The 24470-nt window shown below is 38.8% G+C and overlaps 1 protein-coding gene across 12 annotated transcripts in view; it reads left to right on the top strand.

Annotated features, from left to right (window-relative positions):
- The window catches only part of bcor (BCL6 corepressor), a 311037-nt gene that overhangs the window by 279176 nt on the left and 7391 nt on the right, over positions 1–24470 (top strand). For all 12 annotated transcript variants that reach the window (XM_048540220.2, XM_048540211.2, XM_048540210.2 and 9 more), the window contains 4 exons: positions 4958–5292; positions 14652–14924; positions 20719–20885; positions 22157–22302. In XM_048540220.2, the coding sequence (XP_048396177.1) occupies positions 4958–5292; positions 14652–14924; positions 20719–20885; positions 22157–22302 (921 nt within the window). The remainder of the gene's footprint in view (positions 1–4957; positions 5293–14651; positions 14925–20718; positions 20886–22156; positions 22303–24470) is intronic.

A 24470-nucleotide genomic window follows, 5' to 3' on the forward strand; every position in this document is an offset into this window, starting at 1 on the left:
GGAGGCGAGAGGGTGAGACCAGAAGTGCAGGAAATGGGATTGACACAGCCAAGAGTGCTGTCAACCACAGTGGAGGACAATCCTCAGTTGAGGAGAAAGGAAGACATATTGAAACACTAGTGTGGAAATGGCATCATGAAAGCAGATGTGATGGAGAAACTTTGGAGCAAAGAATAGACCAGAATTAATATGAAGCTGTCCAAAAGAAGGAGTTTGAAAATAATAAAACATTCACAGTAAAAAAAATTACAAAGTATAATCAACTAAGAAATTCCATTTGGTCAGAGAATTAAACATAAAAACATTAATGTGTAGAATTTGAGTTGAAACACCAGCACTGATTTTCTGAGGGCATGTTCTACAAACTGAGGTCTTTGCTGAAGTACTTGCACAGCAGCCTGTTTTTGCAAGTCTCTTTAAAAGAAAATGACACCTGATTTTCACTCTTGTACTCTTCTTGCATGACATGATTAATTTCTGAAAGAGTGATAGAAAGAAGGAGAACCGTTTATCTGTTTTTCATTGAATACTGGTTCAATTGAAGGCGTTGAATTTTATAACATATTTAATATTTTGTACTTTTTCCTGTTCCCTCCCTTCTCTGTTTGTTTATTTGGGTGGTCTTCTCATCTTATTCAAAATTGTTGAACTTTTTCAAAAGTGACATGTAAGTCCTCTTTTCTGGTTAATATGACCAATTAGCCATTTTTATGTTGGCCTGTTGCATATTTCTGATGGCAAATGCATGAATATAGAGAAATGTCAGGTACACGCACAGACTGGAATCACAGTTGATCACAGTCTGTGTCCAAGTTGTAGTGTAAGTAGCAAAGTGATAATAAAAACATGGAACTTATTTTTAACCTAGGGCCATTGCGTACAAAAGCAGAGAGGTAATATCAAACTCATATAACCTTCCTGGGGATCCCATTAAAGAGCAATGGCTCTCAGAAAGGGTACAGATAAAAATTGCTAGGCTGCGCCATGTAGGCATTAGTCATGAGCAGCCACTTCAGAAATTGTTACCTTTTTTAAAATGGACCTCAGAAAGTTAGGAAGTGATCTAATAAAGGTTTTCTGAATTGTGAAAGGGTGTAATAAGGTAAGTAGTGTGTGCTGGTGGATTATTAACAGGATTCAATTGGGTTGTAACCAGAGACCAAAATTTTTTTGAAAAGGTTAAGGGGAGGGTTTCAAAAATAACCTGTGATTAGAATGTAGAATTCTTCGCCACAAATTGTTGTTGAAAAGGAATGCATAAATTCTTTGGAAAGAAAAAGATGACTATTTAACGATATGGAGATTGAACTTCCCATTAGTCATCCAATCTTCTGTCCATCCCAATATGCTACATCCTACACCATGAGCCTTAATTTTCTGCAATAACTTTTATCAAATAGATTCTGCAAACCTAGTACAGGACATCTGCTGGAACTCTGGTAATAGCATATGTTACATCCTCAAAGAATTCCAATAAATTAGTCCAACACTATTTCCCTTTCACTAAAGCACGTGGATCCTGCCTGATTACCTTGAGCTTGTCAAAGTGCCCTGTTTTAGTGCCTAATGGTTTCACGATAACAGATGTTAAACCAACTGGTCTGTAGTTTCGTGCATTCTGTCTCCAGCCCTTTTTGAATAAAGCAGTTTATTCTGCTCTCTTTCAATCTAATATCATGAATTAAGGGAGTTTTAGAAAAGTAAAACCGCAATTAATCAACTCCTCACTGGTACTACTTTTAATATGAAGCCCATTAGGACCCAGGCACTTGTCAGCTGCAGCTCTGACAATTTACTGAGTTCTGCTTCTCTGGTGATGATTTTTCCAAGTTGTTCCCCAATTTGTTGTTGCTTTTGGGATGTTACTTGCATCCTTTGAAATGAAGATTGATACAAAATACCTGTTCAATTAATCTTTTTTTCCCATTAATAAATCTTCATTCTGACTTTCTCTCGAACCAGCAGTAACTTTATTACCTCTTTTTTTTCAACTATTTATAAAAACTCTTAGTCTGTTTTTCTACAGTTTTTCTGGCTAGCTTTCTCTCATGCATATTTGTATCATTCTTTGTGTTTTTTAATGGTCTGTCCAATCTTCTGACTTGCCACCTGTCTTTGCTCAATTGTATGATTTTCCTGGTATGTTTAATACTATCTTTGGATGGATATGTCTCTTGGGATTTTTATTATTTGTCTAAATATATTTATTTCACATGTTCTGAAATATCCACTTAAATGTCTGCCTCAGCACCGCCATTAAACTAACACTTAACCTAATTCACCAAATCACTGTGGTCAGCTTTCCTTTGTGATCTCATAATTCCCCTTATTTAAATTTGCAAAAATAGCCCGCTACTTTTTCCCTCAAATTGAATCCAAAGGCTCTTGTGTTGCAGGGGTAGTGTCCCCACCTCTGAGCCAGGCGGCCACTGTTCAAGTCGCACCAGGCTTCAGAGGTGTGCAATAACATTACCAAGCTGATAGATCAGAAAATATCCCAACCTGAATGTAAAATTATTAATGGTGTGGTCACAGCTACCTAAGGCTGCCTTTACTATATATCATTATTACTGCTCTTTCACTGCACAATACCATGCCTAGTATAGTCTACTCTCTGGTTGGCTCCAAAGCCTGCAGTTTGCAGAAGCTGTCCTGAAAACATTCTATGATCTCCTCAACTAGACTACTTTTGCTCATCTGACTTTTCCAGATGAAATGTAGATTAAAACAATACTCCCCTAAGTGATATCTTACCTTTACCATTCTCCATCTCAACTCAAACTAATTCCATATCCTGGTTTCCTGAACTTAAGTCATCCCTTTCTATTGTGCAAATGCCACTACTAACAGGACCTTCACCTTTCCCAAGCTTCCTTTCGATGCTAAATGCTCATCCTCCTTGTCATGCTCATGAACACATTTTATTCAAATTATTCTTTAAATTCGAAGTTGCTTTTTGCAATTCATTTGCACCTTCTGGTTTGGGGATGATCTGCAAATGTGATTCCTTCACATTGAGTTATCTAATCTGGAGTTTGTCAGCTGCTTTTTATTGAAATGTTCTTTGGATGCAAAAGATCTTTGACCTCTGTGATCAAGGCTTTGTTACCTTGGCAGCCTTGACACCAGCAGGGGTGGTAGAAGGCTATCAATGTGCTGTAAACAACATTTTTGGCCTGGCTCCTAGTGGTACTACTTAACACTGTCTCCATATGTCTGTGTGACAACAGACTCAATAACAGCAGTGAAATGCATCAGATTTTGTGTTAACCGCAGCATCTTATTGTTATGGCCTTTGTCATTATAGGCTGTGTTGCAAATGGCCCTGGTGTTGCTTAACAATGCCCTGCAAAGTTTCTATCACTCTGAAAGTAAACAACGAGAACACATGTTTTCTTAAGATTCTAACAATAGCTTTTCTTTGCTGAAGGCTGCCGGGAAAACTGCCTAACGAATTTATCATTTTTTCACACTCTGTAATCATTTTTTTTCTAGGTAACCACTTGAAATTTGGATCTTTATCCTCCAATGGCTAAAAACAGCCAGAGCTAACCTTCTCATTAGATGATTCCTGGTTCTCAGCACATCATCCAGAGCAAACTCCTCAAACTCTCTACCATTTACAACCCTCACTTTTTACACTTACCTATTCTGCTACTTTGCAGTATTTGAATAAAAGATGCAATTTGATTTGAGTTGTGTCTTTGGCCCATGCTCAGCTTCCAGCTCTAAAGCAGGATATGAATAGGAACAAGTGCACCAATGATATATTCATGACAGTTTTATGAAATGTAGTAGCTACATATGTTGTGTTCACTTTGTCAATGGAATTCATATGTTAGAGAGTAATGAGTGAGTAACTGAACAGAAGAAAACAAATTAAAGATAACTAACAATTATGAGTTTCCTGTTTTCTCTCCTATCTTGATGGTCTCCATCACTCGTTTTAAAGAATCTCCCCTCAAATACAGTAAAAATAATTAGGTTTAGAAGTTTTCCATTCAAACATGTATTCGTGTTACACTCAATCTCCTCCTGATAAATCAGCGACCTTAATGGCATGAAATACTACTATGATGGTATCCATAGGTATTGACGTATTAGATACGTGCATCATACAGGAACTTGACACAGAGTAGTTGTCAGGAAATGGATTTGTTGAAAATGTTAATGAAGGTGTTCTTGGGCAAGAGCAGTGTTATGGCTGGTAGATGAGTGTAATGAAGAGTGGGTTAAGGCTGGAAAAATATTGTAAGATGATTTGGGTGGAATGGAGCTTTTAATCCATTTATACTTAATATACCTGATGTTTACTGAGGTTACAAAAAGTACCCAATCTTTGAGCCATACTGAGGATATTAAACCTCTGGCATTGAAGCCATGACAATGTGCTAAAATAGTTGTTACCTGCCATGACCTATGAGTAACCAAACCCAGCTGCATCCTATTTCTAGTTCATCAGTGTGAAAAAATCCTCTTCCACAAATGCCAAAGCAAAGGTGTTACTATCATCACTTACCAATATGATTCTATGCTTTATGAAGCTAATTCCACCCTCCATTCCAAAATGCAAGATTTTCCAATCCCTAATGATGATTGACCATTCTACGTTAAAGCATTAGAACCAAAATTATTGGCAATTTTAGAATTAATCAGGTTGGCATTTGCAAATAATGCTGCTGACCTGTTTATATCTGCAATGCTGAAAAATGCAAAAATCAATTTTTTTTTATATATATGTCTCTTATTGTAAACCTATATGAAATGTCCATTAATTTGGAACACTTTATTCTGTGCCTGGTCACTGAGTGTATCAGATCCATAGAAGGATTAAAAAAAACTAAAAATTTGGTGAATATTCAAGTTGCAAAAAGGCAATATCTACAAGCTATTTATAAGATTGTGAAAATTATTAAATTTCAAGAACCTTTTTCTAAAAATTGTTAACTATTTTTAGGTTTATCTACACCTCCAGCATCTCCAAGGAAAAGGACAATTTCATCTGGCATAACAAGCAGCAACTGGCAAGTACAACGAAAGACAAGCACACCAGCATCACGATCGTCAAATAAGCGGCAAAGAAACAAGGAAAGCCGCAAGCGTGGTGTCTCGTGTTCTGGAGAGGAAGAGAACCATCTACACTCACCAGTTTCACCAAAGTATTCAAGCACCGAACGGGAGAAACCTTCAGGAAAGCGCCAATGTAAAACAAAGCACCTAATGCGTCAGGATAGAAGACGGTCATCACTGACAGCAGATGACTCAACTGATGTTGAGAGCTCAGAAGAAAAGGTATAAGCTTAATTTAGTATCCGAGATAATAGGAACTGCAGATACAGGAGAATACGAGATAACAAAGTATAGAGCTGGATGAACACAGCAGGCCAAGCAGCATCAGAGGAGCAGGAAAGCTGACATTTCGGGCCTAGACCCTTCTTCAGAATTGGTGGGGGAGAGGGTTCTGAAATAAATACGGAGAGAGGGGGAGGTGGATTGAAGATGGATAGAGGAGATGATAGGTGCAGAGGAGACAGACAAGTTATAGAGGCATGGATGGAGCCAAAATAGAGGTGAGTGTAGTTGGCGAGGTGGGGAGGGGATAGGTAAATCCGGGGAGGATGGACAGGTCAAGGGGGCGGGATGAAGTTAGTAGGTAGGAAATGGGGGTGTGGCTTGAGGTGGGAGGAGGGAATAGGTGAGAGGAAGAACAGGTTAGGGAGGTGGGGACGAACTGAACTGGTTTTGGGATGCAGTAGGGGGAGAGGAGATTTTGAAGCTTGCGAAATTCACATCCATTGGGCTGCAGGGTTCCCAAGTGGAATATGAGTTGCTGTTCCTGCAACCTTCGGGTGGCATCATTGTGTTTTGAATCGGTTCGCAATAAACAATTGCACCTCCCGGTCGTGAACCGTTTCAGCTCCCCCTCCCATTCTTTAGACGACATGTCCATCCTGGGCCTCCTGCAGTGCCACAATGTTGCCACCCGAAGGTTGCAGGAACAGCAACTCATATTCCACTTGGGAGCCCTGCAACCCAATGATATCAATGTGGATTTCACAAGCTTCAAAATCTCCCTCCCCCTATTGCACCCCAAAACCAGCCCAGCTCGTCCCCGCCTCCCTAACCTGTTCTTCCTCTCACCTCTACCCTCCTCCCACCTCAAGCCGCACCCCCATTTCCTACCTACTAACCTCATCCCGCCCCCTTGACCTGTCCGTCCTCCACGGACTGACCTATCCCCTCCCTACCGACACTCACCTCTACTGGCTCCATCCATGCCTCTTTAACTTTCTGTCTCCTCTCCACCTATGATCTCCTCTATCCAGCTTCGATCCGTCTGCCCCCCCCTCCCTATTTATTTCAGAGCCCTTTCCCCCTCCCCCATTTCTGACGAAACATCTGCCTGAAACATCAGCTTTTCTGCTCCTAAGATGCTGCTTGGCCTGCAGTTTGATTCCACCTCTACACCTTGTTATCTCATAAGCTTAATTTATTTGTATTTTCACGTAGGATCTGACAGGTCACAGACACAAGCCCATAGGAAGATAGTTCCTGTAACAAATTCGCATCTCCCTTGGGTACAGATGAAGAATCATAAAATCAAAAGCAAAATATTGCTAAACTTCAAAATAAAAACTGAAAATTCATAAGGCAGGTGACATCTGTAAAGGAAAACAGTTAATGATTCAGGTCAGTGATCTTCCATCAGAACTAAAGGATAGTAAAAATGTACGATTTTTGAAGCTAGTATAGAGGGAGACAGGAAAAGAAAAGCCATAAGATCAGTAATAGATTGGATCACAGATGTTCTTCCTGCCCCCTCTTCTCCTCTTAAAACACCTTTAATTTCTACATTCCTTCTATTGTAATGAAGTGTCATTGAACTGAAAAATGTTTATCTCCACAAGCTCTGTCTGACCTGAGTATTCCTGGCATCTTTATAATAAGAATATATTTGTTACTTACATAGGTGGTGGTAGAGTGTACATGAACACTATCAGTAATTTGAAAGTAATTAATCAAATATTAGTTAAACTTCATATGACCAGATTCATCTGCTGGTTTAATTTGAAATTGTGCAAATTGGTGTTGTGCTGAACCATCCAGATCTCTCAAGTTTAGATTCAGACCCTGATCTTTCCTGAGTTATCCGATGTTGGTAGTGGCACCAGTTTGGCCAGTACTGTTAACAAGTATATAGCCCAGGAAGTGGAAAAAGCAGCTAAGGTTCCTCCTGCTAAATTCTGTCCAGTGATCCCAGCTCAAAGATATTTTTTGACATCAGTTGAAGCTGAGATTGAACCCTCTGATGCTGCCAGCAGTTGATTGCTTTAACAAAACTTATTAAAGAATGGCACAGTGGATTGCTGTTCCTGGAGCTGCACTCCAGAATAATTGTCACCTCCTGGAAGAGGAATAATGAACAAATATAAAATAGATATGGTAATTCCTACAACTATAAAATATTAGCAGATAAAAGGAGTGTACTATTTTAACCTGAATGTCAACCTATGATCTATCTATTTATTGGTCTATAATTTCTGCAGAGATTCCTTTAATTGTAGAAAATGTTCAATGATTATAAACAATGGTAATTTTAGACTGGTGTGTCTTTCCCATCAAAAGTGATTCTTTAAGAACTGTAACATTTATTGTGGAAATACTTTTCTGTTAACTGACATTTTTAATCATGTTTCTGTGTTGCAATACATACCTTTTGCATGTTCAAACCGTTACACTATTGTAAAAACATTTTTTAACATTGAATTATTTCCACTAGACTCTATGGAATTCCACTCTAAACTGAGCTGCCCTTAAAGGTTAGGGTGTATTGGAGGCACTCACTTTTTCCCCCTTGTTCCCTAAATCACAGTTTACCAACTGCTGGGAATGGAGACAGGAAAATTTTAGTCAATAAGTGCAGGTGCACAAGAAGCTTTTGGTACTATAGGTTTCTTCACAACATTGTTGTTCTTGCCATCAAAATATTGGTGCAACAGAGGCACTAAATCCTTTCTTCTAGGACTAGAACATAGAACATTACAGCACAGTACAGGCCCTTCGGCCCTCGATGTTGTGCCGACCTGTCATACCGATCTGAAGCCCATCTAACCTACACTATTCCATGTACGTCCATATGCTTATCCAATGACGACTTAAATGTACCTAAAGTTGGCGAATCTACTACCGTTGCAGGCAAAGTGTTCCATTCCCTTACTACTCTCTGAGTAAAGAAACCACCTCTGACATCTGTCCTATATCTTGCACCCCTCAATTTAAAGCTATGCCCCCTCGTGCTCGTCGTCACCATCCTAGGAAAAAGGTTCTCCCTATCCACCCTATCTAACCCTCTGATTATTTTATATGTTTCAATTAAGTCACCTCTCAACCTTCTTCTCTCTAATGAAAACAGCCTCAAGTTCCTCAGCCTTTCCTCGTAAGACCTTCCCTCCATACCAGGCAACAACCTAGTAAATCTCCTCTGCACCCTTTCCAAAGCTTCCACATCCTTCTTATAATGTGGTGACCAGAACTGTACGCAATACTCCAAGTGCGGCCGCACCAGAGTTTTGACTAGTGTGTGTTTAAAAGAACTTTTTTGTTTGTATAATTACATATCTATCAGAGCTAGGATTGATTTCTTGAAAAGTGTGCATTACCAGATAATCTCATAGAAAGGTCAGTGTATCTGCTATACCCTCAGTCCTTTGGACGTTTTCTTACATGTGCTTAAAAGATCCGATAACTATAACAACCTTCCTGAAACAACTACAGCCACCCCTTTATTGTCATTATTGCAATGAAAAGGAGTTTGTTATTTCATTGGGGAGATTATTTTTTTAAAAACCCTTCTTTATCCCAATGAATCCAGCATGTGGTTCTCAGATAAACCTTAATCTTTCATCAACTCACTTTCATCTGAATGTAACACTTCAATTTAACTTTATATCCTCATGAAGTAATAGTTGAAAGTTTTGGATAAATGAAGTGTTTCACCATGTAATGCAGTAGTGAATTGCACAAATGCAAAAATGCAAATTTAATCCTTAGGCTATGATATGTTAAGCTGTTTTTGTCATGATGACTGTAAGTGTGCTACCGTGACGTGTCCATGTAGGGAACAAGAGATTTTCCATTCTTGATCACTAAATTAGACTGTCTAAAAATGTTTGTTGGTGTACATTTCACAGGAGTGCAGTCAGAAACACAGAAACATAGAAGATAGGAGCAGGAGGAAGCTATTTGGCCCTTTGAGCCTGCTCTGCCATTCTTCACGATCATGGCTGATCATCCAACTCAACAGCCCAATCCTGCTTTCTCCCCATAACCTTTGATCCCATTCGCCTCAAGTGCCATATCTACTTGCCTCCTGAATGCATTCAGTGTTTTGGCATTTAACTACATCCTATGGTAATGAATTCCACAGGCTCACCACTCTTTAGGTGAAGAAATATTTCCTTATCTCTATCCTAAATTGTCTACCCTAAATCCTCATACTGTGATCCTGGTTCTGGACACACCCACCATCAGGAATATCCTCCCTGCATCTACCCTGTCCAGCCCTGTTAGAATTTTATAAGTCTGTATGAGATCCCCTCTCTTTCATCAGCTTGATGAACTAGCCTTGCTGACAAACTACGGAGACTTTAGTGGTCATGGCACCATGCATGCTTTTGGGCTCAGTTGGTGATAATCAGAAGGAGAGAAAGTGCACTGTTGTGTTCAACATTCCTTCACTGAAGTGTTCAATATTAATTATTTTCTTCCAACAAATCTAATACGCCCATCAGATATTAAATTGGCTTGGGATTTCAAAAGTCAAAATACTAAATTTTATTTCACATCTTTTCTTAAGATTGTGCACAATTACATTAAAAACTGGATATTGTCATAAATTTTGGAATTGTTTCCTTTGACATCCGGTGGAAGTTACACGTGGATGGAAACAATTATTGGTAATTACACACTTAAATTTCCCGGTTCTTTGTTTTCTTGGTTAGCAATTCTGTACACACATCTGTGGGGTTTGTTTGGTTAATGTGGAACAGAACTTGCTGTGGATCCAATTACAAGACATGCGCCACTTCCAATATCTGTCGTATGAGAGGGTTAAAATGGGGACAAACTGATCATCGTTTTAAGTTATTTTCAGGAAAGAGCGGCTAAATTTGTGAAATACCCAAACACAGGAAAACCTAGTATAGTCTGGAGAAATGTCCTCAGTGGTATTGGCATTCAGATACAGAACATTTCTTTCTGTATAGTATAATATGGAAGTACTACTGCGTATTTCGCTACCTGGTTCTCTCCCTCATTATCACTTTAGAATTTGTTTTTGACATTGCAGAATGCAAAAAAATAACATTTTACCGAGTTTGTTACAACAGGGAAGATGAGGCGTGTATAACAGGAACAGATTTTCTGAAGAGTGGCTATCTCACCCAGAATGACACTCCGTCCCATTTTTAACCAAAGGAAAGGGCTCTGCATTTCTGACTGGAGATTTTGATCAGGACTCCTTCAGAAATGCAGAGCCGTATTTTATTTCCGAGATTTCTTTTGTAGTGCAAAAGTATTTCAAACGGTCGGCAACTGTTTTCTGGAATTTAAATATTCAGAATTAGATATTGTACAATTAGGGTGCCAGAATTAGGATACTGGGAGGATAGGGTAGTAGGTGCCAGGTGAGTATGGTCCCAGCTGGGTAAGGGATAAAGTGCCAGATGGGTAAGTTGCCAGTCTGCAAGGTGACACGGTGGGGGTTGCAGGTAAATGATACCATGCTCAGGATAGGTTGGGATTGGTGGGAGAAATTGGCCAGGTGGGGTAAGGTGAGCCAGGTTCTGTGGATAGAAGGGTGCAGGGTTGCAGGAGTAGATTTTGTCTGGAGCAGGGGAATGTAGAGCGGAGCTCAAATGCAACACAATTCATGCTACAACTAGATGTAGCATTGGTATCTTGAAGTAGTTCACTGCATGACTGGATTAACTAGTCCTACAGTGTAGGTTTTCATGAATAATTGTTTGCTGCATGCTCCTGAATTTTGCCTCAAAATAAGACTACAGCATGGACAAAGCAAGCCGCTGGTTTGACACCACTCCTGCAGATGTTCACTCATGGCACCACCAATTCAAAGTAACAGCAGTGTGTACCATCTATGAGATGCACTTTGGTAATTCACCAAAGCTCCTTGGAGAGCACCATCAAAACACATGGTCAGTTCCACCCGGAAAGACGGGAACAACAGTTACAACTTATGGGGAGGTGATGGCCTTGTGGTATTATCACTGTACTGTTAATCCAGAGACCCAGATAATGTTCTGGGGATGTGGGTTCGAATCCTGCCATGGCAATTGGTAGAATTTGAATTCAATAAATAACTGGAATTAAGTGTCCAATGATGACAGTGAATCCATTGTCGATTGTTGGGGGAAAGAAACATCTGGCTTACTAATGTCCTTTAGGGAAGGAAACTTCCATTGTTACCTGATCTGGCCTACAAGTGACTCCAGACCCACAGCAATGTGGTTGACTTTAACTGCCCTTTGGGTAATAAATGTTGCCTGCCCAGTGACACTCTCACACAGTGAATTAATAAAAGAAAACACCACAAGCTGCAAGTTCCCCTCCAAGATGCTGACTGGCCAGATTATTATTGTCACTTCTCACTGTCAGTGGAGCATTGTGGATGTATGCAGATACTATCGTGCACCAAATGGACTGAAAATGTTTAAGATAGTAACTTACCATAGCCACCACCTCTTGAGGACAACTAGAGATGGGTTGGCCCAGCCAGCAACACTGACATGCCATGTATCAATAAATAAAATTAATGTAGATAGACCAGAATGACTGAAGCATAGTAGATTTGGAGGATGGAAATACTAATGAGGAATTAGTAGCATTATAGCAATGCAGCAAAAAATATCATGCACTGGCTGTTAAGATTAGATTCCTTCCAAGGTGTGCCACAGCTATCTCATTTCTTAAACTGCATTCATCAAATAACTGCTCAAACATCTTCAGGTACATTTTCATTTCTTCTGATGCCATATTTATTGCCTAATGCTGGAATCCTGTTGTAACCAAAGATGTAAAAGTAATTTGTCGTGTTCGGATCAGTTGCACCTCATTTCCTCTATTACATACTGTATGAATGTTTGCAGCCTGAGTTAGCATTGAAGCTGTCCATTAACAATTGTATTCTGATTCAGGTATGTGACAGCAAATCTAACACTTCCCTAAAGAGATTTCCCTGTGAGAATAGTGAACATATTGACTGAAAGCACTGATAGTCTGCAAGGGTTGTAGTAACTTGAGACCCCTTTGACCTGCGTATTGAGTGCTCAGCACATAAATCTACTACATTTAAGACTGTTTGCCATTTGTCAACTGTGGTTTTTGCCTGCCTTAGGCTATCTCTGGCCATATATAGTCATATAGTTAGTGTAACCACTGTCCTTCAAATTATGCATTTGACTTCTGGAGTACTTGCAGAAGAATATGCAATTCTTAGTCTGTGAAACGAGCTTTCCACATCCAATGGCAAGTAAATCTTAAGCAGTTTTATTTTGTCAGCTTTGCTGTTAAGCTATTTCAGGTACATGAACACCTCCAGAGTTCAGTTAACAGCTGGTGTAAGGAAATAATGCTGCTGCTCTTCCTTCAGGTAGTTCACAGACTGCAATCGAGTTTACTGTAAACTGGCTGGAAAATATAATTCTGGAAAAAGTTTCTTTTTCTATGAATAATACACCAGTAATTCCTAAGCTGATATATATTTAATGTAATTAACACCTATTTGATAATCAATTCTTGATATCAAAATTTCACTATCTATATGATTACGTGTTGGGAATGTAAAAAAGAATTTGCTAAAGGTCCAATTACAATCTGTACGTCCTTTCTAGCGCATGTCTAATTTATTCAGCACAAGCCTCACAGCCTTTTGAAAAGCATTTCTAGGAGATAAATTTGATGAATGCTTTGTCAAACTTCTATAACTTCTAAACATTTGATTTTAATTTATACAGGCACCATAATTAAAATTTGTGCTACAATTCTAAACTGTCATCTTACAATATTTTTCTTCTAGGTTCACACTCCTTGATTTTACATCTCATTTTTATGAATTGAATATTGAGGAGCACAAAACCATTACAATTTTTAATATTCATTGGAATAGACAAGGCTGTGTCCACATTTCAGAAATTGTCCCTTACATTTTGGCTGAATTATAGAAATTACAATACATAAGTAGTGTAATTCCTGAGCCAGCATTACCACTTAAGTTCAAAATATCTGTTCTAATTTCAGTTCAAAGCTTTTTAAAATTCTTTCTTTTCCCATATGAAATTCTCTTTTAAATGATGCAATACTTTAACTTCAATAGCCATTCACAGTAAAACAGTCATATCAATGATTATTTTCCTGTGAAAACATTTCATCTGATTTTCTTACTTTTTCTTCTATTCATTGAGCATACCTAAACCAAGTCAGCATAATTATTAACCCATCCTCATCTACATTCTCTTTAGGGGATATCATCTGCAGATAAGGATTCAGCTTTCACTTGTATACCGATAATACCTAGTTCTTTTGCCACCATCTTCACTGCCTTTATTTTATCAGATTGATCTCACAACAACTTTATGCACTCACTATTGACTCCATCCTCCTGTTCAGCCACTGTCTTAAAGTTGAATTGATTTTTTTTCAAATGTTGTTTTCCTATTTGATTCTGGACTGAGCTCCCTGATCTCGTTCTCTCTTACCACAACAACCCCCTTCTTCCACCTTTGTAACATCACTTGTCTACATTTCTGACTTGATCATCTGCAGAGTCAGCTGTTCTTCTTGCTTCCTATACAGCCCCCTACATAAAGTTCACGTTTGCTGAAACTTACGCTCGTTATGCCTGTTTCTCTTCAAGAACTGCCAACCTATCACTGCTGTTTTTTCTGACATGCATTAGTTCTTAGTTCTCCCATCACTTCCCGTTTCAATTTCTGACCTGTGTTTTAATCCACGGTGTCCTTGTTCCTATAATCATCCAGTCCTAACACTATCTGAGTCCTGAAATCTCTGTTCTTTTATGCACAACTGTCTCCCACTCCTACCCCTTTCGATTTACATTTGGGTTCCTATCCGTTCAGCTACTTCACCCCATGCTCTGGACTCCTTCCAAAATCCCTCTACTACTTCATTTTTGTGATGTGAATTCTTTGACCAGTATACAACAACAAACCCATTTAAAGTGTGTTGTTCGTGACCATTGCTAGGTTTGTCACCTCTCCTATGTTCAACAGCTTTCAGCAGTTTTCCTCTTGCACTTCTCAAATATTTCACTTCTTCTTGATTGAACAATGTATCATTTAATAGTGTACACCAGTCCTACCAATCTCTTGCCTAAATAACAGCAATGGATGCATTTCAAAATAATTTGTATTGAAAGCACCCCAGGATGTTTCTGAGACATATTATAAAGCAGGATGCAAATGTAAGTTTTTTGCTTTTTATTGCTGTTTAGCCAATCTTACATGATTTTTGTTAACCCTAAGCAGAGAATGTAAGTCATGTGTTTGCATAGGCTCAGTTTTATCAAAGCAGTCCTCTGTGGCATTAATTTATTTTTGGTTACTTATTTACAGCAAACCAGTGTCAGCAGGAATTCTAGAAAACGTCCAGCACCAACCACAGACATAGATTCCACACCAAAGAAAACATGTGAACAGAAGTCTGCTGATCATCTGTTGCAGATTCCATTATTCCTGCAATGCTCCCGGCCCTTGACTGTACAAGCAGTCAGCACTCCACAGGAGACAACTCCAAGTCGTCCCATGCCTCCAGAAGCACGCAGACTCATTGTCAATAAAAACGCTGGTGAGACTTTGCTGCAAAGAGCAGCGCGTCTAGGCTACGAGGTAAGTCCTGCATTCAGAAACAGATAATGAAATATTCTTTTATTTTCGGTCATCTGTTGTAGCTGTAAAAGTGGTTGAGTTTTATTTGGGAATGTGATAAACTTTAATTTCCATCCAGATTTATATAGCATTTTGTAACTGGCACCATCAGTTGGTACATACAACATTTAAACAGTTTGTAACTGTTTGCAAATTTTCCAAGCATATGTTAATTATGCATATATGTGTATCATGTTGGTGTACAAATTTAGAACAAACACTTCACTTTATTTCACTTTAAATATTGCATTATACCACATTCAGAATATCTAAACCAATATCCCATCTCCAGTATCTGAAGTATGGAAAAGTTCTCAGTAAGATTTAAAGTGTTACATCTTCAAGCTGCAAGGATTAGTAAGTTTTGTTTTATTTGGTATTGGGTTATCAATATTTTTTTTCCTAAATAGTCGGATTATGTCACTAAAGATCACCCAATTAGCTAATTTAGTATCAGGAAAAAGTAGAAGTATTTTGCTGGATTTCCATATTTCATTGTGAGTTTTTAAAAAATGTTTTTATTTTGCAAGAACAACGTTTGGTGGCATAGGGAATTATCAAAATCATAACCTGTACCAATTATATGTATAATGTGTTTAACGTGTCACAGATTTGGAAACCTCAGCCCTTAGTTAATGTTCTGTCTGGGTATAAAAACTTGCTTCAGGTCTGCAAGCCAATGTGACAGCCAATAAATCGGATTGGAAGAAATTGTCAGGTTATGAGCTAACCTGTGGTTGATCAAATAGTAATGAAATACGTTAGTATTTTGAAGATTTAATTAAGCGTAGTGAATTTATCAGCTGGTAACAACAAAGAATGTACCTGATTGCATTGTGCTAAGCTGCATTGTGTACTAGGCAATTTTTTCACTCTAATGTGGAACAGGCACTATTTTGCTGTTTAAAGCATGTTATCAATAATATTGTAATGAATAAATTTCCAGTGTGGAGTGTTAATTGTGAACACTATTGAAGAATCCCTACCTGTGCTGCATTCAACAAGCTGGCAGCAAGGCTTTGCAAATTCTAGCTTTCTATCTTAAATGTATATTTTGTGAATGTTTACTGACTGACTCAATCCACCAAAATGTTGAAAATTAGGCTGAATTACCCAGATGACTAATTGTTGTTTTAATCTGGCCGTCAATTAATTAAGCGTATTAAATTGTACTGAGTCATATTCACCAGACAGATTTTGCTTATTCTAGACACTGGAGGCTTGATTTTTCAATCATCTGTGGAGACAAAATCAGATGCAGGCATGCTTTGAAAATAGCATTGCTGGATGATGTGTCAGTGTCCTGATACCTCCCAAGCATAGTGCTATTTTCAGAGCAAAGGGAGTGGGATTAGGTGCCGACAACCCATTTGGCTTTAATTAATTGCCCGCTAAACTCCTTGAGCTTATTAATGGGCTGAATGTGCAGTGCGAGGATCCATTAAGTTAACATTTCTGCTGAGAAAGATTTTGGCAGAAAGGGTTATTCTATCAGAGCAGCTTTATACCTTCATGCTGGCCATTTGATTATTTGTTTGCATTGGATCTGATCACCTGCCTTTTCTGTTTTTAAAGCTGCTGTTTGCTTTTGAGTGTAGTACATAAAAGTCAATTCCCACCTCCTAGCGACACTCAGCTCCACTAATGAAAACTGCAGTTAAAGATTACATTGTGGGATTGGAATTCAGAAATGACCTGGGCATCAGATTCCCAATTCCAGATTGAAAATCCAGTCCTAGATGTTCCAATTTTCTCGAACCTATTTATACACTTAGTAATATCTCAAAGTGTGTGACAATTAGCCTCAAGATGAGGATCCCATTATTTCAGTATAACGTAGGTTCAACATACAATTGTGATTTTCTGATGCGCACTAAAATTGACAATATTTTGTTGACCTTTGCAACGATCCGAGGCAGTACTGAACTTACATGCCCGAACAAAAAACTAACCTTCCATGACATCACTGCTATTGGACATTGCAATGAACATTTCTTCTATTATTTTCTGTCCTCTGATGTTCCTTAATTCTATACATCATCATCTTCTTCTTAGGCAGTCAATTGCGATCAAGAATGACTTTCTTCCACTTTGGTTTTTGGGTTTTTTAGTCACTAAACAGTCCACTTCTGACTCTGCACATCCTGATCTGCTGCAGATGCCTTTTGAAGAGGTGATTGGGTGGGGTTCTCAGTTTTTGAATGCGCCTTCCACTGTTTGTGCTTAACTTCAATATAAGCTTGTCAGAGATGCTAAAAATGGTTGGCACCTTCAGAGATGCTTCTTTCCCAGTTTGGGCAGTCTTTGGCTGGAGATTCCCTCAAATTGCAAGGAATATTGTATATTTTTTAGGGAAGCTGCCTGCATGGTAACTGCTTGCTGTGATGAAACTAACAGAGAACTGGTTTTGTAAGTCATGTCAAGCATATGGATGATGTAGCCTACCTAATGAAGCTGACAGTCATCAGTGCCATGATGCTGGGGTGTTGGCCTGAGAGAGGACACCAAAATTGGAGTGTCTAATGTGTCACTGGATTAACAGAATTTTGAGGAAGAATCACTGGTGACATTTCTCAAGGTATTTGAGGTGTTTGTTGCATGTTGTCCTTGTATCCGAGACATATAGGAGGGTTGGTAACACTGCTGGCCTGTATACCATTAAGTTTGTGTCAGGCTGGGATCTTTATCATCAAGCACGCAGCTCTGATCCTCAGTTTGCCAAAGCCTTGCTGGAACACTCAAGGCAATGTTGAATTTCATTGTTGATGTTTGCCCTTGCTGAGAGGCTGCTCACAATATATGGAAAATTATCCATATTGTCAGGTAGTTCCATAGATCTTGATAGCCAGGGACTGGTGGCAGTGTTGTGTCGTGGAATTGGGTGAGTAGAGACCCATTGTCTTCTGGGTGTTTAGCCTCAGGCCCATTCTTTCAATGGCCACTATACATTCATTGGCGATAGTTTGGAGCTCAGCCTCTGAGTGTATGCACTTGCACACGTGGTCTGCATACTGCAGTTCAGTGACAGAGCTTGGTGTTCTTCATTCTGGACTGGAGGTGCCAGCTTCAATAGTTAACTGCTCATCCTGTAGATTATTTCCACACCAGCAGGAAGTTTGAAGAATAGGAAGTGGAATGTTGCAGTGAGGAAACTGTTTGCAGTGCTCACTCACTTTTGCTGAAATCCTTTTTCTTTAATGAGCTAATTGTGTCTACTACCTTTATTTCAATGCTGCCATTCTTCTTGCATTTCAGGTCCACCAACAAGTACTTGTATGTCAGGTCTTTCAGATCAGTTAAAAAGCTTAAATGAGTTATACAATATTTGAAAACGTAAATTGAACAATTTGGAGTGGTTGTAAATGTAAGATATCAAAGAGGCTAGAAATCTGACAAAAAAAGCCAAAGAATAGTAAATGCTTAGTAGCTACAGCAGCATCTGGAGAGAGAAATAGTGTTAATAGAGACATAAAGCTGTACAGCATGGAAACAGACCCTTCAGTCCAACTTGTCCATGCCAACCAGCTGCGTTAAATAAATCTAGTTAATTGCCAGCATTTGATTCATATCCTTCTCAACCCTTCCTATTCATACACCCCTCCAGATGCCTTTTAAATGTTGTAATTTTACCAGCCTCCACCACTTCCTCTGGCAGCTCATTCCATACATGCAGCATCCTCAGTGTCAAAAAGTTTCCCCTTATGTCCCCTTTAAATCTTTCCCTTCTCACCTTAAACCTATGCCCCCTAGTTTTAGACTTCTCTACTCTGATGAAAGGACTTTGTCTATTTAACCTATCTATGCTTCTCATGATTTTATAAACCCCTAGAAGATCATCCCTCAGCCTCCAACACTTCAGGGAAAATAGCCCCAGCCTATTCAGCCTCTCCCTATAGCCCAAACCCTCCAACCCTGGCAACATTCTTGTAAATCTTTTCTGAACCCTTTCAAATTTAACAACATCCTTCCTACAGCAGGGAGACCAAAGTTGCATGCAGTATTCCAAAAGTGGCCTAACTAATGTCCTGTGCAGCTGCAACATGACCTCCCAACTCCTTGCTCAATTCATTGACCAATAAAGGCAAGCATACCAAACACCTTCTTCACTATCCCGTCTACCTGTGACTCCATTTTCAAGGAACTATGAACCTGCATTCAAAGGTCTCTTTGTTCAGCAACACTCCCCAGGATCTTACCATTATTCATATAAGTCCTGCCCTGATTTGCCTTTCCAAAATGCAGCACCTCACATTTAGCTAAATTAAATTCCGTCTGCCACTCCTTGGCCCATTGACCTATCTGATCAAGATCCCATCGTACTCTGAGGTACCCTAATTCATTGTCCACTACACCTCCAATTTTGGTGTCATTTGCAAACTTACTAACCATACCTCCTATATTCACTTCAAACCATTTATATAAATGAGAAAAGGCTGTGGAACCATTACCAATGCTTGTGGCACCCCGCTCGTCACAGGCCTCAGTATGAAAAGCAACCCTCCACCACCACCCTCTGACTCCTACCTTTTGATCCAGTTCTGTATCCAGATGGCTAGTTGTCCCTGTATTCCACGTGATCTTACCTTGCTAATCAGTCTACTATGAGGAGTCTTGTTGAATGCCTTACCGAAGTCTATATGGATCACGTCCACTGCTTTGCCCTTATCAATTCTCTTCATTACTACTTCAAAAAACTCAGTCAAATTTGTGAGACATGATTTCCCATGCACAAAGCCATGTTGACTATCCCTAATCAGACCTTGCCTTTCCAAATACGTGTAAATCCTGTGCCTCAGGATTGCCTCCAACAACTTGCCCAACGCTGATGCCAGAGTCACCAGTTTATAGTTCCCTGGCTTTTCTTTACCACCTTTCTTAAATAATGGCACCACGTTAGTCAACTTTCAGTCTTGCACCATCTTACTGTGGCTATCGATAATGTAAGTATCTCAGCAAGGAGCTCAATCACTTCCTTCGCTTCCCACACAGTTCTAGGTTACACCTGATCAGGTACCAGCAATTTATCCACCTTTATGCATTCTAAGCCATCCAGCACTGCCTCCTCTGTAATATGAATATTTTTTCAAGATGTCACTATTTATTTCCACACGTTCTATATCTTCCATATCCTTCTCCACAGTAAACACTGATGCAAAATACTCATATAGTATCTCCCCCCTCTCTTGAAGTTCCAAACATAGACAGACTTGCTGATCTTTAATGGGCACTATTCTCTCCTTAGTTACTTTTCTTTCCTTAATATAATCAGAATCTGTTAATCTGCTGGAATATAATTTTTATTAATTACAAATTTGGAGTTTAAGATAATTGCCTTTCAAGATTAAAAGGGATTCAACTGTCGTTTGAGTTCAGTATCAGACTGCTAAAGTTTTTGTTGCATTGTCCAACTGACTGCTCCAATTCACACATTTTCTTTATGGGTGTAGTTTGCTCATTAGCGGCTTGCTGAGGAAGCACATGCTTTTTTTAACTTATTAGAAGAGATTACTAGCTGTTATTCCCCTTGGTCACTGGTGTTAAACGTATCTGCTAATAACACCATACATATAGTTAAACCTTATCAACGTGATCATTACAACATTTCACAAACTGCTCAGAATCGATTTGTATGGATTTTGTTTTGGGTTGAAACATTATTCTATTAAAATAGTACTTGTTGTAAAGTGAGATTGGGAACAATTTTATAGGATCACAGAGGATGCAAACAAAATTCATTCTTTTGTTTATTTTCTAGGAAGTAGTACTGTATTGTTTAGAAAACAAGGTTTGCGATGTAAATCATCGTGACAATGCTGGTTATTGTGCTTTGCATGAAGCCTGTGCCAGAGGATGGCTCAGCATTGTTTGTCACCTTCTAGAACATGGAGCTGATGTTAACTGCAGTGCTCAGGATGGAACAAGGTATTTATTTCATTGGGTTATTTGAGTCATCTCATTAAATTGTTCTAGATTCCTTATGTTAAACATCTAGTAGTGAAACTTAAGTTATCTGATAATTAGTAAAGCTAGTGCACAGAAGTGCTCAATTCAAATTTTAATTTAACCCTTCAATTAACTTTTTAATCCAAGCAACTGAAATGTATGCTTTTTCACTATAGTGAATTCTGTAGTTTCATAGAATCCCTGCAGTGTAGCAGCAGGCCTTTGGAATCATCAAGTCCACACCAACCCTGCAAAGAGCGTCTCACCCAGACTCAACTCCCTGTCCTATCCCTATTTTTCCCATGGCTAATTCACCTAGGCTGCACATCTTTGGACACTGGGCAATTTACCATGGCCAGTCCACCTCACTTGCACATCTTTGGGCTGCGGGAGGAAACTGGAGCACCCAGAGGAAACCCACGCAGACTCAGGCAGAATGTGCAAAGTCTACACACACGCATTTGCCCAAGGGTGGAATTGATCCTGGGTTCCTGGCATTGTGAGGAAGCAGTGCTAACCGCTGAGCCACTGAGCTGCTGTTTGATAAAGCTGAAATTAATCTGTACAATTTAAATGAGTTCTTTTAAGTAAACAATAACTGATTAAATCTAATTTTTAAAAAATTTGGTAGCATCATTTCTTGTGCTATTTGTTTTTTGCCTTCCAAATTCACTTTTGGTGAATTTTATTTTGTTTACCGAATTACAGTAGTGAGAGCAAGGCATAAATCAAAGACTCCATTGCAAGTAATAAGCTTCAACATCAAGTACCTCAACAAATTTATTGCTTGTAGTTGCAACTAATCATAGAAATTGGGCACTTCTCCGTATTCAGTGCTTCCATGCTCTGTCAGAGCAATTGTACCGATCTGCATCCTTAATTCTCCAACATACATGATCACTGAGAGCAGCTCATAGCTGGACACTCTGTATTACTGAGTTTATATATATGTACGTATGTGTATACACAATGGAGTATTGGCAGTCTATTCAACCACCAGTATGAAACAGAAACCAATCCTATACACATGTGAAATTCCAGTAGGATAAACTTCATCAGCCAGCGTCTCATGCCAATTTCCTATTTATTGATTCCTCCTGAAAAAGTACATAGTTATCAAGGAGATTTTTCTCATAATTAAATAGTGTTTCAAAATACCCTGTCTATTTACATTTGTTTGTATAAATAAGATTTGCATTTGTACAATAGTTTACTACCACATTAAGTTTGAAGTTTTGCTTTTACTAAAGGCCTATTCATGATGCCGTAGAAAATGATCACTTGGAAGTGGTTCGGCTGTTGCTTTCATACAGTGCAGATCCAACCCTGGCCACTTACTCAGGTCGTACTGTTCTGAAAATGGCACATAGTGAAGTGATGGAACTGTTTCTCGCAGGTATGGCGAAATTTGAATTGCTAAACATTTCAGTTGACTTCAGTGGGGGACATTTTTCAGTTGTGAAATTGCCTTTGATGTAAATTTTGTAGCACAATGATGACATTTCTCAAGTCGCTTGATGTAGTCAATTATCACAAATGCTATACATTTGATTTTTAATAAAACCCAAGGTGATTTTGATAATGCATGGTGAGATTTAATATGAATAGAAATGATTGTCTCCATATTTGGAGTCTGACAAAACATTATGGATATATATGTTCTATAACATTAACATGCAAAGTCTGTAAATTTAAGTTTGATTAAGTGTTCAAGAATCACTCCAGGATTTGAGCATCTGTTTTGGCATGATTCACGTTTCTGCATTATAAGGAATGCTTTTGAAATATTAAAACTTGATTTTACCTGTCTGTTCAGGATGCCAAAAAATAGTCAACTCCCTTCTGAAAAAGAACAGGGAATAAAAATCCAAAACCAACCCTTGCTAGATAAATTAACTAGTCATTTATATAATTGCATTTTGTAGGACCTTGTGCTCTTTTACCACATTTTTCTATACAGGACATTACAAAAGTAATTAATTAGCTGTTGAATATTTTGGTTTACATTATCCTGAACGTGCTACATAAACTCTCACGGTGAATTAACTCAGTTATTACTCAGGACATTTTCAATCTCTGTTGAATCCAATAATGGAGGTCAGCCTTGTAAAGTCTGATATCGCAGTTGCAGCACAATGGCATTACAGCACTGATGCTCAGACACCATATGCCAGTAGTACAAGCAGCACATCTTAGCAGATAACAAAAGGTTAACTGTTTGGCAGTGTAGCACAGAACTGCTTGTGCATTGACCCCAATGTTCTTGGTGATGCAGGTGATGAGTGCTCATAGAAAGTTTAGGACAATGGCAGGGGTGGTTCAGGTGGCCGAGATAAAGAGATTCTGTCCCTATAATCAAGGCTTACTACATACTGATGGAGTGAACTCTGTTCTTCTCAGAAAGGGAACTGCATTGTAGGCAGTGCTGTGCATTATTTCATGTGATCCATCAATAGGCAGGGCTGTTAAATTTTGGATGTTGAAAGAGACTATGGAAATATCTATTTGTCTTCTATTAGAGGATTTCCTCTTGCGAAGGAATAGGTTCATTATGTAATGTGGATAAAGTAGCCTTCTATGACTTGCAGGATATACCTGTGCACTATAAGGAAGATATATTGGGAGATTTTGAACTCACTTATTGGTAGGAAGAATCCAGTGACATATCAGCTCAGGCAGCAGTTGCTTTGATGCAGAATGGCATAGCCATTCCTATCCAATAATTCTTTCCAAGTTAGTTATAAAAGTAAGAACAGATTTGTTATTTTCTCCTTAAAGACTAATATTCTTCACTTAAAGCAGTTTCCAAACTGGCCTGAAATAATTGCCTGACCCTTTACTGATGGGATGCAGTATAAAGCTGGGCTATAGGAAGTGCCAAAGATACAGGAAAATCTGTCTGGTATTCTTTTCTGGGAACCTCCTTTTCTTCTTCAAAACATTGTAAATATGGAGGCCTGTATATCTCCAGGGAAATGAGCAGATTCACCAGATGTCTGAAACTTTTAAGAAGTTGTCTCTAGATTGTTCCTGTGCCCTGAAGCAGTTAAATGTATTATACTCAATACACAGGTGTGTGTGTAATGTATGAACTCTCATTTGGAACTAATTTGTAAATGCTATGATGCAGATCAACTTAATTTAAATGATGAATTGAGTTGAAATTATTTCTGAGTAGTCCAATTCAATAAGAATGAGATGTAGATTTTAAAACTGAACTTCAATTATTGCACAGACCTTGTTCTCTTTTAGCTCGAAATAAATGCATGTTTAGCAGAGATTTTAAATTCTCAAAGATTTTACCTGAAGGGATGCTTTAATGGATATGTCCTCAGGCATTCAAGTGAAAAACACAATCTGTATCTCTTTTTAAAAACTCACCATCAGGCTAGGTACGAAAACCTGATGATACTTCATTTCCCCTCAGCTCCTTTCACCCTTTCCCTCCCACTGCTTCACTAAAAGTGATTTGTGGCATAGGCTGCTGAGAGCTGTAAGTAAAGGAACAAGCAGCCTCAGAAATGTCACAAAAATGGTCTGTTACTTTCTGGGTACTTATGTTTT

This window comes from Stegostoma tigrinum, chromosome 12 (assembly GCF_030684315.1).
Source record: "Stegostoma tigrinum isolate sSteTig4 chromosome 12, sSteTig4.hap1, whole genome shotgun sequence".
Taxonomy (NCBI): domain Eukaryota; kingdom Metazoa; phylum Chordata; class Chondrichthyes; order Orectolobiformes; family Stegostomatidae; genus Stegostoma; species Stegostoma tigrinum.